Here is a 13,583-nt window from a genome sequence, read left to right on the forward strand (position 1 = left end):
CAAAATAAGACAGGATGCCATTTTTCCATTATTAAATTACCAAACATTAAGAAATAGATTTCCAGTGATTTGCTAATGCTCTTAGTGATAAACAATAGAATCATTAATGGGATTTTGATTGGTTCAGTTTTTCTGGAGGATGGTTTAGTTATATTAGCATTTCTAAATTTATCTTAAGAAATTCTGTAATTATATGAAGTTGCAAAAATGTTGTAAAAGAGTATGTTATGACACGAAGGATTACTGTTGCAAAGGTTGTTTAATAACACTCAGATTTATTAAATGATGATAAGTTTGTATTTGGGTATTTTATGAAGTCATTAAAATGTTAGTGTCAGCCTAAACTTACTGACATGGAGAGAAGCCCAGGATTTTTAAGTGAAGTGGGGAAAACTTAGTTTCAACCCCACCTCCTTTTTTTGTGGTACTAGGAATTTAACCTAGTGGTGGTGGTATATGACCACCAAGCTATATCCCCACCCCTTTTCATTTTTTGAATTTTGAGACTGGGCCTTACCAAGTTGCCCAGATGGCTTTGAACTTGTGCACCCACTGCCTCCGCCTCCCAAGTTTAGGATTTATAAGTGTGCACCACTGCACCCAGCATATTCTTATTCTTTTAAGTAAAAGTAATATTTTTATATACAGAAAATTCTGGTGAGCTGAGTTCCATATGTAACAGGTATTAATTTGTACGATACACTTATGGATAAGCTGTATTCATGTTTGTAGTTTTCTGGATTTTCTTTATTTTCTTAAAATTATCACATTTCCTTTTTAGTCAAGAAAACAAACTTTCTTATAAAATGCATTCTTTTTTTTATGTTTTAATTTTTTATAAGAATACTTATAGCAGCATTAATACATACTTAAATCACATATTTCTTCAAACAAACAAGAAAGTACATATTTTCTCCTTTCATACACGTGAGAACATTTACTCAAACTCCTAAATGAATCTCCATCTAGACCTTCATCTTTGCCAGAGCTATATTTATAATCATTTTTCAGGATATATCCACTTTACTGAAATTTGATCATTTTAAATTTAATTGTTTTTAGTTATAGTTATATATGACCCTAGGATACATTTTGATACAATCACAGAAGCATGGAATATGATTTGTTCTAATGCCTGTGGGCAGCGCATTTCCCCTTCCCTTGCTCTTCTCCCTCTATTCTACTGATCTTTCTGAAGTTTATTTGTAGTTTTTTTTCAAATTAGTGTCTGTGGATATATTTGATATTGGGGATACACTGTGTTATATTCATGTATGTACATAGGAAAACTCAGATTCATTTTAGAGTTCTTCCTTTTTCCTGTCCCTCCCTCCTCCTCCTCAATTCCCTTCATCCACTCTACTGATCTTTCCTCTATTTTGATGAAATTTCCTCTGTTTTTCCCTTTCTCCCTTTCTTCTTCCCTTTTTTTTTTCTTAATCTCCCCCCTGCTACTTTGGATTAGCTTCTGCCTATCAGAGAAAACATTCAACCTTTGACTTTGGAGACTGGCTTATTTCACTTAGCATTGATAGTTTCTAGTCCCCATCCATTTACTGGCAAATGCCTTAATTTAATAATTCTTTATGACTGAGTAATATTCCATTGCATGTATGTATTTTATATGTATATATGTATACATATATATATATGTAAATATATATATATAAATCACATTTTCTTTATCCATTCATCTGTTGAAAGGCTCCTAAGTTTGTTTCATGGCTTGGCTATTATGGATTGTGCTGCTATAAACACTGATATATCACTATAGTATGCTGATTTAAAATTTTTTGGATATATACCAAGGAGTGGGATATCTGGGTCATATGGAGGTTCCAATCCTGGTTTTTTAAGGAATCTCCATACTGCTTTCCAGAGCAGTTGCACTAATTTGCAGTTCCACCAACAGTGTATGAGTATATCTTTTTCTCCACATCCTTACCAACATTTATTATTATTTGTATCCTTAATAATTGCCATTCTGACAGGAGTGAGATGAAATCTGAGTGTAGTTTTGATTTGCATTTCTCTGCTAGAGATGCTGAACATATTTTCATATATCCATTGACCATTTGTATTTCTTCTTTTGAGAAGTGTCTGTTCTTTTGCCCATTTATTGATTAGGTTATTTGAGGTTTTTTGGTGGTAAGGGTTTGTTGTTGTTTTGGTACTGGAGTTTGAACTCAGGGGTACTTACCTACTGAGCCACATCTCAGTAGTTAAAAATAAAAAAAATCTTTTTATTTTGTGACAGTCTTGCTGAGTTGCTCAGGGCCCCGCTAAGTTGCTAAGGCTGGCTTTGAACTTTCAATCCTACTGCCTCAGCCTCCCAAGCTGCTGGGATTACAGGCATGTGCCATTGCACCAGGCTGGTGTTAAATTGTTTGAGATTTTTTTGTATCCTGGATATGAAGAGCAGGTGGCAAAGATCCCCCATTCTGTAGGCTCTCTCTTCATGCATTTGTTTCCTTTGCTGTGCAGGAACTTTTTAATTTGATGCCATCCCACTTACTGATTTTTTATTTTATTTCTTGCACTTTAGGAGTCCTGTTAAGGAAGTTGGTTCCTGTACTGACGTGCTGGAATGTTGGCTTTACATTTCCTTCTGTCATTGGCAGGGTTTCTGGTCTTTGATACACTTCAAGTTGAATTATGTGCAGAGTGGGAGGTAGGGGTCAAATTTCATTCTTTTACATATGGATTTCCAGTTTTCCCAGCAACATTTGTTAAAAAGACTATTTTTCCTTTGCCATTTATCTTTGGCATATTTGTTTAGTATTAGACAACTGTATTTATGTGGATTTGCCTTTGTGTCTTCTCGTGGATTCCATTGGACTTTATGCCTTTTTAGGGCCAGTACCATGCTATTTTTGTTACTGTAGCTCTGTGGATAATTTGAGGTCCAGTTTTGTGATGCCTCTAGCTTTGCTTTTCTTGCTAAGGATTGCTTTGGCTGTTCTGGCTCTCTTATTTTTCCAAATGAATTTTAGAACTGCTTTTTCTAGTTCTGTGAAAAATGTCATTGGAATTTTGTTAAGGATTGTGTTGAATCTGAATAGTGCTTTTGGTAGTATGGCCATTTTGATATTATTAATTCTGCCTATCTAAGAACATGGGAGGTCTTTCCATCTTATAAGGTAGTCTTCAATTTCTTTCTTTAGTATTCTATAATTTTCATTGGAGAGATCCTTCACCTCTTTTGTTAGATTGCTTCCCAAGAACTTTATTTTTTTGAGGCTATTTTGAATGGGATAGTTTTCCTAATTTATATTTTAGCAGATTGGTCATTGGAATATAGGAATGCAATTGATTTATGAGTGTTGATCTTGTATCCTGATACCTTGCTGAATTCATTTATGAACTCTACAAATCTGGTGGAGTTTTGGGTCTTCTAAAAGTAGGATCATGTTGTTAACAAACAGATAATTCAAACTCTTCTTTTCCTATTTATATCCTTTTAATTTCCTTCTCTTGCCTGATTGCTCTGGCTAGTTTCAAGGGCTGTGTTGAATAGGAGTGGTGAAAGTGGGCATCCTTGTGTTGCTCCTGTTTTTAGAGGAAATGCTTTTCAGTCTTTCTCCATTCAGTGTAATGTTGACCTTGGGTTTATTATATACATAAACACTTTACAATGTTGAGCTAAGTTTTCTATCCCTAGTTCTTCTATTGTTTTAAACACGAGTGGGTGCTGGACTATGTTGAATTCTTTTTCTGCATCTATTGAGATAATTATGTGGTATTTGTCCTTAAGTCTATTTATGTGGAATTGTGTTTATTTCCATATTCATCCCTGAAATGAAACCCACTTGATTATGGTGCACTATCTTTTTAATGTGTCTTTGTATGTGGTTTGCTAATATTTTGTGAAGAATTTTTGCATCTGTTTATCAAGGATATTGGTCTGAAGTTCCTTGATGTGTCTTTGCCAGATTTTGGTATCAGAGTGATATTGGCTTTGTAGAATCAGTTTTCTATTTCATGAAATGATTTGAGAAGGATTGGTATTAGTTCTTCTTTAAAGGTTTGGTAGAACTCAGCTGATGATCCATCTAGTCCTAGGTTTTTCTTTGTTGTTAGTCTTTTGATAGCTGCTTCAATTTCATTACTTGATATTGATCAGTGTTAGTCTTTTATATCCTCATGGTTCAATTCGGGTAGGTCATATGTCTCTAGGAATGTGTCAGTATTTTCAAGATTTTCTAGCTTTTTGGTATTGGTAAATGATCAAAATAGTTTCTGGTGATCCTCTAGATTTCAGTGGTGGTGTGGTGATATTTCCTTTTCTAACTCTAATTTTGTTAATTTGAGTGTTTTCTCTTTTGATTACTTTGGCTAAGGATTTAATCAACCTTGCTTATCCTTTCACAAAACCAACTCCTTGTATCATTGATCTTTTGTATTTTTTTTTAATTCTCAAATTCATTGATTTCAGCTCTAATTTTAATTATTTCCTGTCTTCTATGAATTTTGGTGTTGGTTTGCTTCTTTTTCTAGGGCCTTGAGATATATAGTGTTAGATTATTTTTTGATATCTTTCTATTCTTTCAATGTATGAGCTTAGTGCTATGAATTTTCCTCTTAGAACTGTCTTCACACTGTCCCAGGGATATGTTGTATCACTATTCTCATTTACTTCTAGGAATTATTTTATTTCTCCCCTAATTTCTTCTGCTATCCATTCATCATTCAGAAATGTATTATTTAATCTCCAGGTGTTAGAGTGGTTTCTGTTTTTTATTTTATTGTTAATTTTTAATTTCATTCCATTATGGTCTGATAGAATGCAGGATATTATCTCTATTTTTGTTGTCTTTGCTAAGATTTTTTTTATCATCTAAAATATGGTCTGTTTTAGAAAATGTTCTGTATACTGCTGAGAAGAATATGAATTCAGTTGTTGATGGATGAAATATTCTACAGATGTCTGTTAGGTCCATATTTTTAATTGTATTTTTTAGTTCTGTAGAATCTTTACTTGGTTTATGTCAGGCTGAGCTGTCCAGTGGTGAGAGAAGTATGTTAAAGTCACCCAATATTTTTATATTGTGATTGATTCTATATGTTAGGCATTTTCATTATAATATGTCTTGGAGTGGATCTATTGTGATTTTGTATATTTGGAGTCATATATGCTTCTTGGATCTGAATTTCCATCTTATTCTTAAGGTTTGGAAATATTTCTGATATTATTTCATTGAAAAGATAGTGTATCCCTTTAGTTTGTGTTTTGGAGCCTTCATCTACCTCAGTGCTTCTTAAATTTGGCCTTTTGTTGTTTTTCCAAATTTCTTGAATATTCTGGTCATGGTCTCAACTTCTTCTCTTTATGGTCAACTTTATTTTCAGGATTATATACTTTGTCTTCAAGGCCTGAAAATGTATCTTCAAAGGGGTCTAATCTATTGGTGATGCTTCCCATTCAAATTAAAAAAAATTTTAAAATTTCTTCTTTTTAGTTATGCATGACAGTAGAATGTATTTTAATATATCATACATACATGAAGTGTAACTTCCTATTTTGGAGGTTTCCATTGAATTTTTAATTTGGTTTTTTGAGTCTTTGATTTTCTGGGTTTTTGTTTGGTTGTTTTAAAATCAGAATCTCTCTTTATTGAAGTGATCTTTCACTTTCTATATTTTCTTTCTAATTTCACTCCTTACGTCTTTAAGCTCATAAAACATTGTAAGTATGAAATTTCTAAATTCTTTCTCTGACATTTCTTCCACTGTGGTGTTAGTGGAGTTAGTTGTTGAAGCATTATGGGCTGTTTGGGATGGTTTGTTCCCTTGCTTTTTTATATGATTTGTCTGTCTACCCATCTATTGTGAATAGTTATCTCTTCTTGTAAGTAAGGGACTACTTTGTGAATTTCTCTCTCTCTAGAACCCTGGGTTGGACAAATATCCAGATATTGTTAGTTTAAATTAAAGTGGAACCTTTGCCGATCCCAATATCAGAGCCACTTTGAGAGGTGCCACTGAACCGTATTTACTATAATCACTTCAGAGCCAAGCCTCATACTATTTAACCTTATGAGAAACAAAAGCTTGCTGAAATTGTTCTCCACATTTCTTCAGATCCAGATATAATCTTGTAAAGTTTTGGAATAGGTTAAAAAAAATTAGTTATTAAATTTAGTAAAATTGCTATAACCTTAAATGGGAGCTAAAAGGGGTAAGAAGATTGGGCAAAAAGGAGAGGGAAAAAGAAAGAAAGAGAGAAATAGGAAAAAAAATAGAGAAGAATACACAGCACCCCAAGGTAGAAAGGAGAATTGGATAGTGAGCATTTGAGGTAGTAGCAAATAATGTAAAAGGACAAATAAATAGGGGGTAAGAGGAGCAGGTATAAACCAGAGCTAGGAAAACAGAGAAAACCTGATTCCAATTGATTCTTAAAACCATTAGATGAAATACATCCAAATGGGTTGAAGGTACATGTCGGCTATTAGGGTAACAACTGTTGATTAACTTAAACAGTTATTTACATGATCAAAGTCAACATTAGAGTAATTTATTGTAAACCATGCCAAGGCAAAGAAAATTTTTATCGAATCTTGATTTGGATTTTATTGGGATTTGAACATTTAGCAGATGTTCATCATTCTTGGGCTGTGAATCCTTCCAGAGTTGCTAGGGCATGGGAACCACTTCCACAGTTGCTATGGACCTACAGACAGGTGTTTCTGGTTTATCAGCTCAGGGCCCTGCAGCTGGCTGCTCTAGGATGCCATGTTGTGACTTGGTTGTTTCTGTTGTGTGCAGCAGTTCAGGAGGCAGGCTCTGTGATTGCTGTGGGTCAGTGTGTGCTGTTTCCTGTACAGGTTCCTTTCCATGGTGGTAAAGAGCCTGGTGACTGTGAGTGCAGGATCTCTGGTTGTGGATTTTCCCTGGGTATTCTGTGATATAGAAGTGTTCCCCTGGCCGACACCACTCTCTGGGGGTACTGTAGCAAAGGGACTCAGGTGGTTCACCTGGGTTCTGGTTTCTGCTGCCCCAGATTGTGAATGGTGACCATAATTAAGGGGACTGTAAATTGTGTTGGCCTTTTCAGGTTTTTTTAAGTGGGTGAGCTTAAGAGTTTTCCACTCCCTCTTTCTCTCTCTCTTACCCCTCCTCATCTCCCCACCCTCGTTTGGGTTTGGGGTTAGGGAACTCTGTGCTTATTTTCTACTCTGATAACTGATCTTCAAGTCTCTCCAGGTCTCAGACTTTGTAATGTTGAATCTTAGAGCATTTATTTTGTCACCTACCTCTCAATTCTGCTTTTCCTTCACTGCTCACTCTCTGTGTTATGAAGAGATTGGGAATTGCTGTCTAGCTCATTTCCATCTTCTTTTCTCCCCATTCTTTTACTTTTAATCCATGGTTTTATTGCATGCAGTGTATCTTAAGTAATCAAACAGATGGATTAAAATGTACTCTTCCTATATTTCCCAGAACAGAAAATGGCGTCAATATCCATGGAACTGCTAAATTGAAAGCTGGAACACATCCTTGAGTCACCTCTTTTACTTCCTCCATAAACTCTTTTCGTAAGCAAAAATACCTTCCAGCTTGTTGTATTGTCAAGTCATGGTTTCTTAAACACTCTCCCTTATGAAAATTTAGTTTCCAGTTTTTCCCAAAGAGTAAATAACTGTAGCATAAATGTATGAGTGCTGTGATTGAAAAGCCAGCTCTACCTCCAAAATTCCCAGATGTGCCCAGTCCCTTCCATTTCTCCCACTACCTGCCAATGCCATCTTCCATCCAGGAAGACTATAGCAACTTCCAGAGTGCCTCTTCTCTACCTGCCCTTGTTCTCTTTACCCTAACCCCAGTTACAGCCCATTTGCCATTCAGCCAGAACGGTTCTTTTTTAAACAAAGAACACATATCATGTCCCTTCTATCCCCCAATTATGCTTACAAGAAATTTCAAATTCTTTACTATATCCTAAGAGAGCCTACATGATATAGCCTTTGCCTGCCTCTTTTCCTCATTAACACTTTCCTTTTCCTTCTACTTAAGGCACACTGAAGTTTCTTCTGTTTTGACCACAGAAAACTTTTCAGCCTTAGGGCTTTTGTTTAGTTGTCCCTTCTGACTGGATTCATCTTTATACCTACATTTTTGCCTGGTCTACCCTTGCATTTAGATTTTATCTTAATTTCATTTATTGCCCAGTTTAAGATATCACTATATTTACTCTTACTACACAGATACTGTTTTTGTTTTTTTATGGTTTTCATCAATCCCTTGTACTTCTTTTCGAGTTGGTTACTTTGTCATTGTCAATATCCCATAGCTAGAGTGTGAGCCTTGTGAGAGTGGGCTCCATCTGACCCTCTCCCTGTAATTTCCAGAGCCTTGACCTTTACATGGTGCAGGTGGGCATTCAGTAATTACTGATTCAGTGGTTAATGTCTGTTGCAATGTTATTTATTGTTCTCTGACAATTCCCAGAGTGGCACTACTGAAACTCTGTGTTTCACAGAGCTCCTTAGGGGAAGTGGCTCCTTCACTTCTTATTTTTAATCTCTGTGCCATTTTTCCCTTGGAATTTACCTGAATGTCCTGGTGGCTGACCTGGTATATGAAGAAGAGTAATCATACAGGCTGTACTCAGAAATACCCTACTCCTGATAAGGGGCTTTGGTACTAGATCAATCCTGGCTCTTCCTCCCATTGAAAGAGTTTCCCTCTGAGTTCCTCAAGCCACCTTCCTGTAGATTTCTTCAGACCGTCCCACCCAGACATGTCTGTCATCCTGCTTCTTTCTCCTATCTTCTTTGTTCCCATCCTTTCCTAAGAATTCAAGGCTATATTTATTAGCTATCCTTTTGTATTTTAATGTCACTTTCCTTTATTCTTAGTGCAAGAGAGACTAAACATGTTTTGCTTACTTTATTTGCTTACTGTAGGATGGGAGAGCTTGTTTGAAACCACAGTTTCCAAAGAAGAAAATCTAGAAGTCATGAAAAAATTCATAGTTGATGAGTTCAGACTGGGAAGAACCTATATGAATGAGGACAGGTTAGAGAAACAACAAGGCAAAAAGAACAAAGTTTTCACAAAAGCATTGTTTACCATCAAAAAAACCTGTGTGAAAGAGAAAAGCTTTAAAGGCCTTGAACTTGAGAAAAATCTTGGCTTAAAATCATCACTTACTAGAAAACCAGGAATTGTTCCCAGAGGAAGGAAACCCCGTTCACAGCAGTATTCAATTCTCTTTAAACAACTGGGAGTCAACACAGTGCGTAAATGTTATAAATGTAATATCTGTGGGAAAATCTTCCTACACAGTTCTTCCTTGAGCAAACATCAGAGGATCCATACTGGAGAGAAGCTGTATAAATGTAAGGAATGTAGGAAAGCTTTCAGCCAAAGCTCATCCCTAACACAGCACCTGAGAGTTCATACTGGAGAGAAACCTTATATATGTAGTGAATGTGGAAAGGCCTTCAGTTTTACCACCTCTCTTATTGGGCACCAGAGAATGCACACTGGAGAGAGACCTTATAAATGTAAGGAATGTGGCAAAACATTTAAAGGTAGTTCATCCCTTAATAACCATCAACGAATCCATACTGGAGAAAAGCCCTATAAGTGTACTGAATGTGGGAGAGCCTTTAGTCAGTGCTCATCTCTCATTCAGCATCACAGAATTCATACTGGAGAGAAACCGTATGAATGTAGCCAGTGTGGGAAAGCCTTCACTTCAATATCGCGGCTGAGTAGACACCATCGAATTCACACTGGAGAGAAACCCTTTCATTGTAATGAGTGTGGAAAAGTGTTCAGTTACCATTCAGCCCTTATTATACATCAGAGAATTCACACTGGTGAGAAACCGTATGCATGTAAAGAGTGTGGGAAAGCCTTCAGCCAAAGCTCAGCACTTATACAACATCAGAGGATTCACACTGGAGAAAAACCCTACAAGTGTAATGAATGTGGCAAGGCCTTCTCCTGGATCTCACGGCTTAACATACATCACAGAATTCACACTGGAGAGAAACCTTATCATTGTAAGGAATGTGGAAAAGCTTTTAGTTCCCACTCAGCTGTTAATACTCATCGAAAAATCCATACTGGTGAGAAACCTTATAAATGTAATGACTGTGAAAAAGCTTTCAACCAAAGCTCAGCCCTAATTCAGCACCAGAGAATTCATACTGGAGAGAAACCATTTAACTGTAAAGTGTGTGGGAAAGCTTTCAGACAAAGTTCATCCCTTATGACACATATGAGAATTCACACAGGAGAAAAGCCTTATAAATGCAAAGAATGTGGAAAAGCTTTTAGTCAGAGTTCATCTCTTACTAATCATCAAAGGACTCATAATTGAGAAAAAACATAAAATGCATGTGGGAAGTCTTCCAAATGAAGTTCATTCCATATTGAATATCATTAATTCTGGGGAGAAAGTGAAGAGCAATTTATTTTGGGTAAAACTTCAGAAGTTAGATGATATCAAACATCAGATACTTCTCATATTGCAGGCTAACCTTGGGAATATTAGGAAAGCTTCTGTAAAATGATTTTTCGTATGTTCTTAAGTTACTGACTGACACAGGCTCTGTAAGATTGAAAGGTTAATATTCTTTTATTTTCTTTCTAGTGTTGCTTAACGGCCATCAGCTTTCATAGGCATCACTGGGAACCTGCTGGTTTAGGTAAAAGTGCAGACTTCAGACAAATCTAAGAATCTACTCTTTGAAACTGCATTTAAGTGTTATGCAAGCCAGTTGTACCAGAATGAATGTTTGGGAACAGAAATGTACACAGGTAACCTGTAGCTACCTCACAGTCACTAAAATTTGTTTTTTAATATTCTGAATACAAATTATGTACTTTGTTGTTAAAACTTTGGGTCATTTCTCTACTCTTCTAAGCCATTTGCCTGAGGGGAAAATTACTCTGTAATCTATGCAGGTACGTTGTCCTTTTATATTTCTTTCCAACTATTTGTTCCTCCCTCTGATTCAGATATAAAGTCACTTTAAGTCACAGAGTGCATGGTGTTTCACTTGTTTTTCTCAGAAAGCGATTCCCTTTTCAGTATTGTGAAGTAAAGTTTATTCAGACAACTAATGTTTTTGCAATTTAATTTTCTTTTCAGTGTTGTTAGAACTCATCTCACATTGTAGCCATAGGGAACACAACTCTGGGTTTTATGGCTCTGCCTGCTTCCTTGGGCTCTGGTTTTTGATCACCAGAAAGATCCAGGACCAATGTGGAACCCAAAGAGGTAAAGTTAACCAGGTGACTCATTCTTAAACACTCCACTTTTGCCCCCATCCGACAAAGCTCACTTCCTCCCCACACTCTGAAGGCCACTAGGCAAGCATTCAGTTTTGTTTCAGATGTTTTTTTCCTCCAAAACATGGACAATTTAGCCCATTTCAACATTTCTCAAAGGTAAATCATATTAGTAAACTTGGAAGTTATCTCAAACTAAAATTGTTGCATATTAAAGAGGTTAACATCATCTAGTTTTACCAGCATTTAAGGCAAGCATTTAAGGGGCTAAAACACCCAACCCACTCTTTGTAAGCCAAAGTGTTAGATTCTAATCAGTTTCCACAAACTTAAAAAAAAGAGAGAGAGTTGAAAATGTGATATTGGGAATGTAAAATAAACAGAGCAGATATCATTACATTCAGCTTTTGCCTCCTGGGAATAAGGAGTATCATTGTTTCAGACATGTAAGGAACAATTTTCCAGGCCATTTAATGCTCCATTTGCAAGTGCTTCTTTCCCCATAAATACCCTTTTATTTCTAATTACCTAAAGTAGGAAAATTTCTAGGAAAACATGTCTTCCTCAAGTACTGATAGACTTAAAATCAAGGAAGTTAAATCTGAAATTTAAAATTCCACAAAGAAAACATATGGCCCTATTGTTTTTCAAGCAAGATTGATCAAGCTTCTGAGTAACAGATCAAGTCTCATACACCATCTTCCAGAAAAGATAATGTATAAGCACACTAATTCTGCTATAACCCAGAACCAAAATTAGGTAAGGAAAATGCAAAAAGGAAAATTGCAGGTCACTGTTACACATGAAGAGATGTAAAAGTGCTAAACAAAGGCTTAGCAGAAGTAACCCAAAAGTACCTAAACATTCCATTTTGTCCCATCATCCCAGATATGGAACACCTATAAAAACTTAAGCAATGAGTGTACCACATAATACAGTAACTGAAATAATACCTGAATATTTATTATGTTCACAAACTTGAACACTTAGAACTTATGGGTTTAATATTATCATGATGAGTATTGGTTTATATACTAAAAACCTACAAAGATGGTAAAATATTAAAAGGATTTATGACTGAATATGAAAGAATGAACTGTTCAGTAATGCTATAGGACATAGAAATGGTTTACACAGAAAAAAAAAAAAGAAAAAAAAAAACTTGGACCCTACCCCTCACATAACATTTGTACCAGAGGCAAAATTATAACATTCAGAACATGTGAGGAATAACTTGATGACCTTGCAGTAGTGAAGGATTTCCTAAAACAAATGAGCTATGTTAAGTTTTTGATATATTTGCTCACACCAAAGAACTGCTTATTAAAATATGCCAAAAAAGGAAATGAAAAGTCATGACATAAAACAGATCTTTCAGCAGTATGCTATTATAATCTAAAAAAGTTTAAATAATTTTTACAAATTAAACATTTAATAGGAAAAATGATCTGGATACATGACTATTTACAGAATAAAAAATGCCAATTTCCAAAATCATATAATGATAGTAACTTCATTAGTAGTTTAAAATGCAGATTTGAACCACTGATATAACAATTGCAAATGAGAAAAAATTAAGATGTGTAGAAGTTTGCGATATATGTAGAATAACTAGAATTCATCGGCTACTGGAGGGAATGTATGATCACTGACATCTTGCAAAGTTGAACATACATATCATTTCATGGAGGTTTGACTCTATGAATATATACATATAGACACAGAGGATAATGAAACAAGTAGTCTAGCTGTGTACACACCCATAAAAAATATACCAGACAAATGTTTGTTCATGGGCATCAGAGACATTGATAAAGATATTCTGAGCAGCAGTGATCATAATAGCAGATAAGTAGTTTGAATGTCCATTAACAGAAGAATGGGTAAATTTTTGAATCTTAACACAGAACAGCAGTGAAAATAAACGAACCAAAACGAAAAACATGGATGAGTTTGAAAAAAAGTTGAATTTTAAAAAGTTACAGGAAACAATACATAGTATGATACAACTTTATGCAAAATTAAGTTTCTACTAGGTGATACATACATATGGCAAAGCTATTAAAAACATCAAATGATTGAATGAGAAAGTATTCTAACATCACCCCAAAATTTAGTGGTTTAACCACCTTACTAATATCTGTCATGAGTTTATTTGGGGGCTTAACTGAGCAGTTATTACTGTTCAGTTGATTTTTACTCATGACAGATGGGGCTGAAGGCTCATCTACTGGATTTCCAAGATGCTTGGCAGTTGATGACTGCAGGCTGAGATCTCAGTTGGGCTAGTCCTTGGGGTTTGGGCTTCTCACAGAAGGGTGGTTGGTTTCTGA

General features: G+C 35.6%; 1 protein-coding gene across 1 annotated transcript in view; it reads left to right on the top strand.

Annotated features, from left to right (window-relative positions):
* ZNF879 (zinc finger protein 879) overlaps window positions 1–12,831 on the top strand; it is a 261,034-nt gene extending 248,203 nt beyond the window's left edge. The window contains exon 5 of the mRNA XM_079144183.1: window positions 8,910–12,831. Coding sequence (XP_079000309.1) covers window positions 8,910–10,336 — 1,427 coding nt within the window. The 3' untranslated portion in view covers window positions 10,337–12,831. The remainder of the gene's footprint in view (window positions 1–8,909) is intronic.
* Window positions 12,832–13,583: the final 752 nt, after the last annotated feature.

This window comes from Sciurus vulgaris (assembly GCF_902686455.1).
Source record: "Sciurus vulgaris genome assembly, chromosome: 6".
NCBI classification, from domain to species: Eukaryota; Metazoa; Chordata; class Mammalia; order Rodentia; family Sciuridae; genus Sciurus; species Sciurus vulgaris.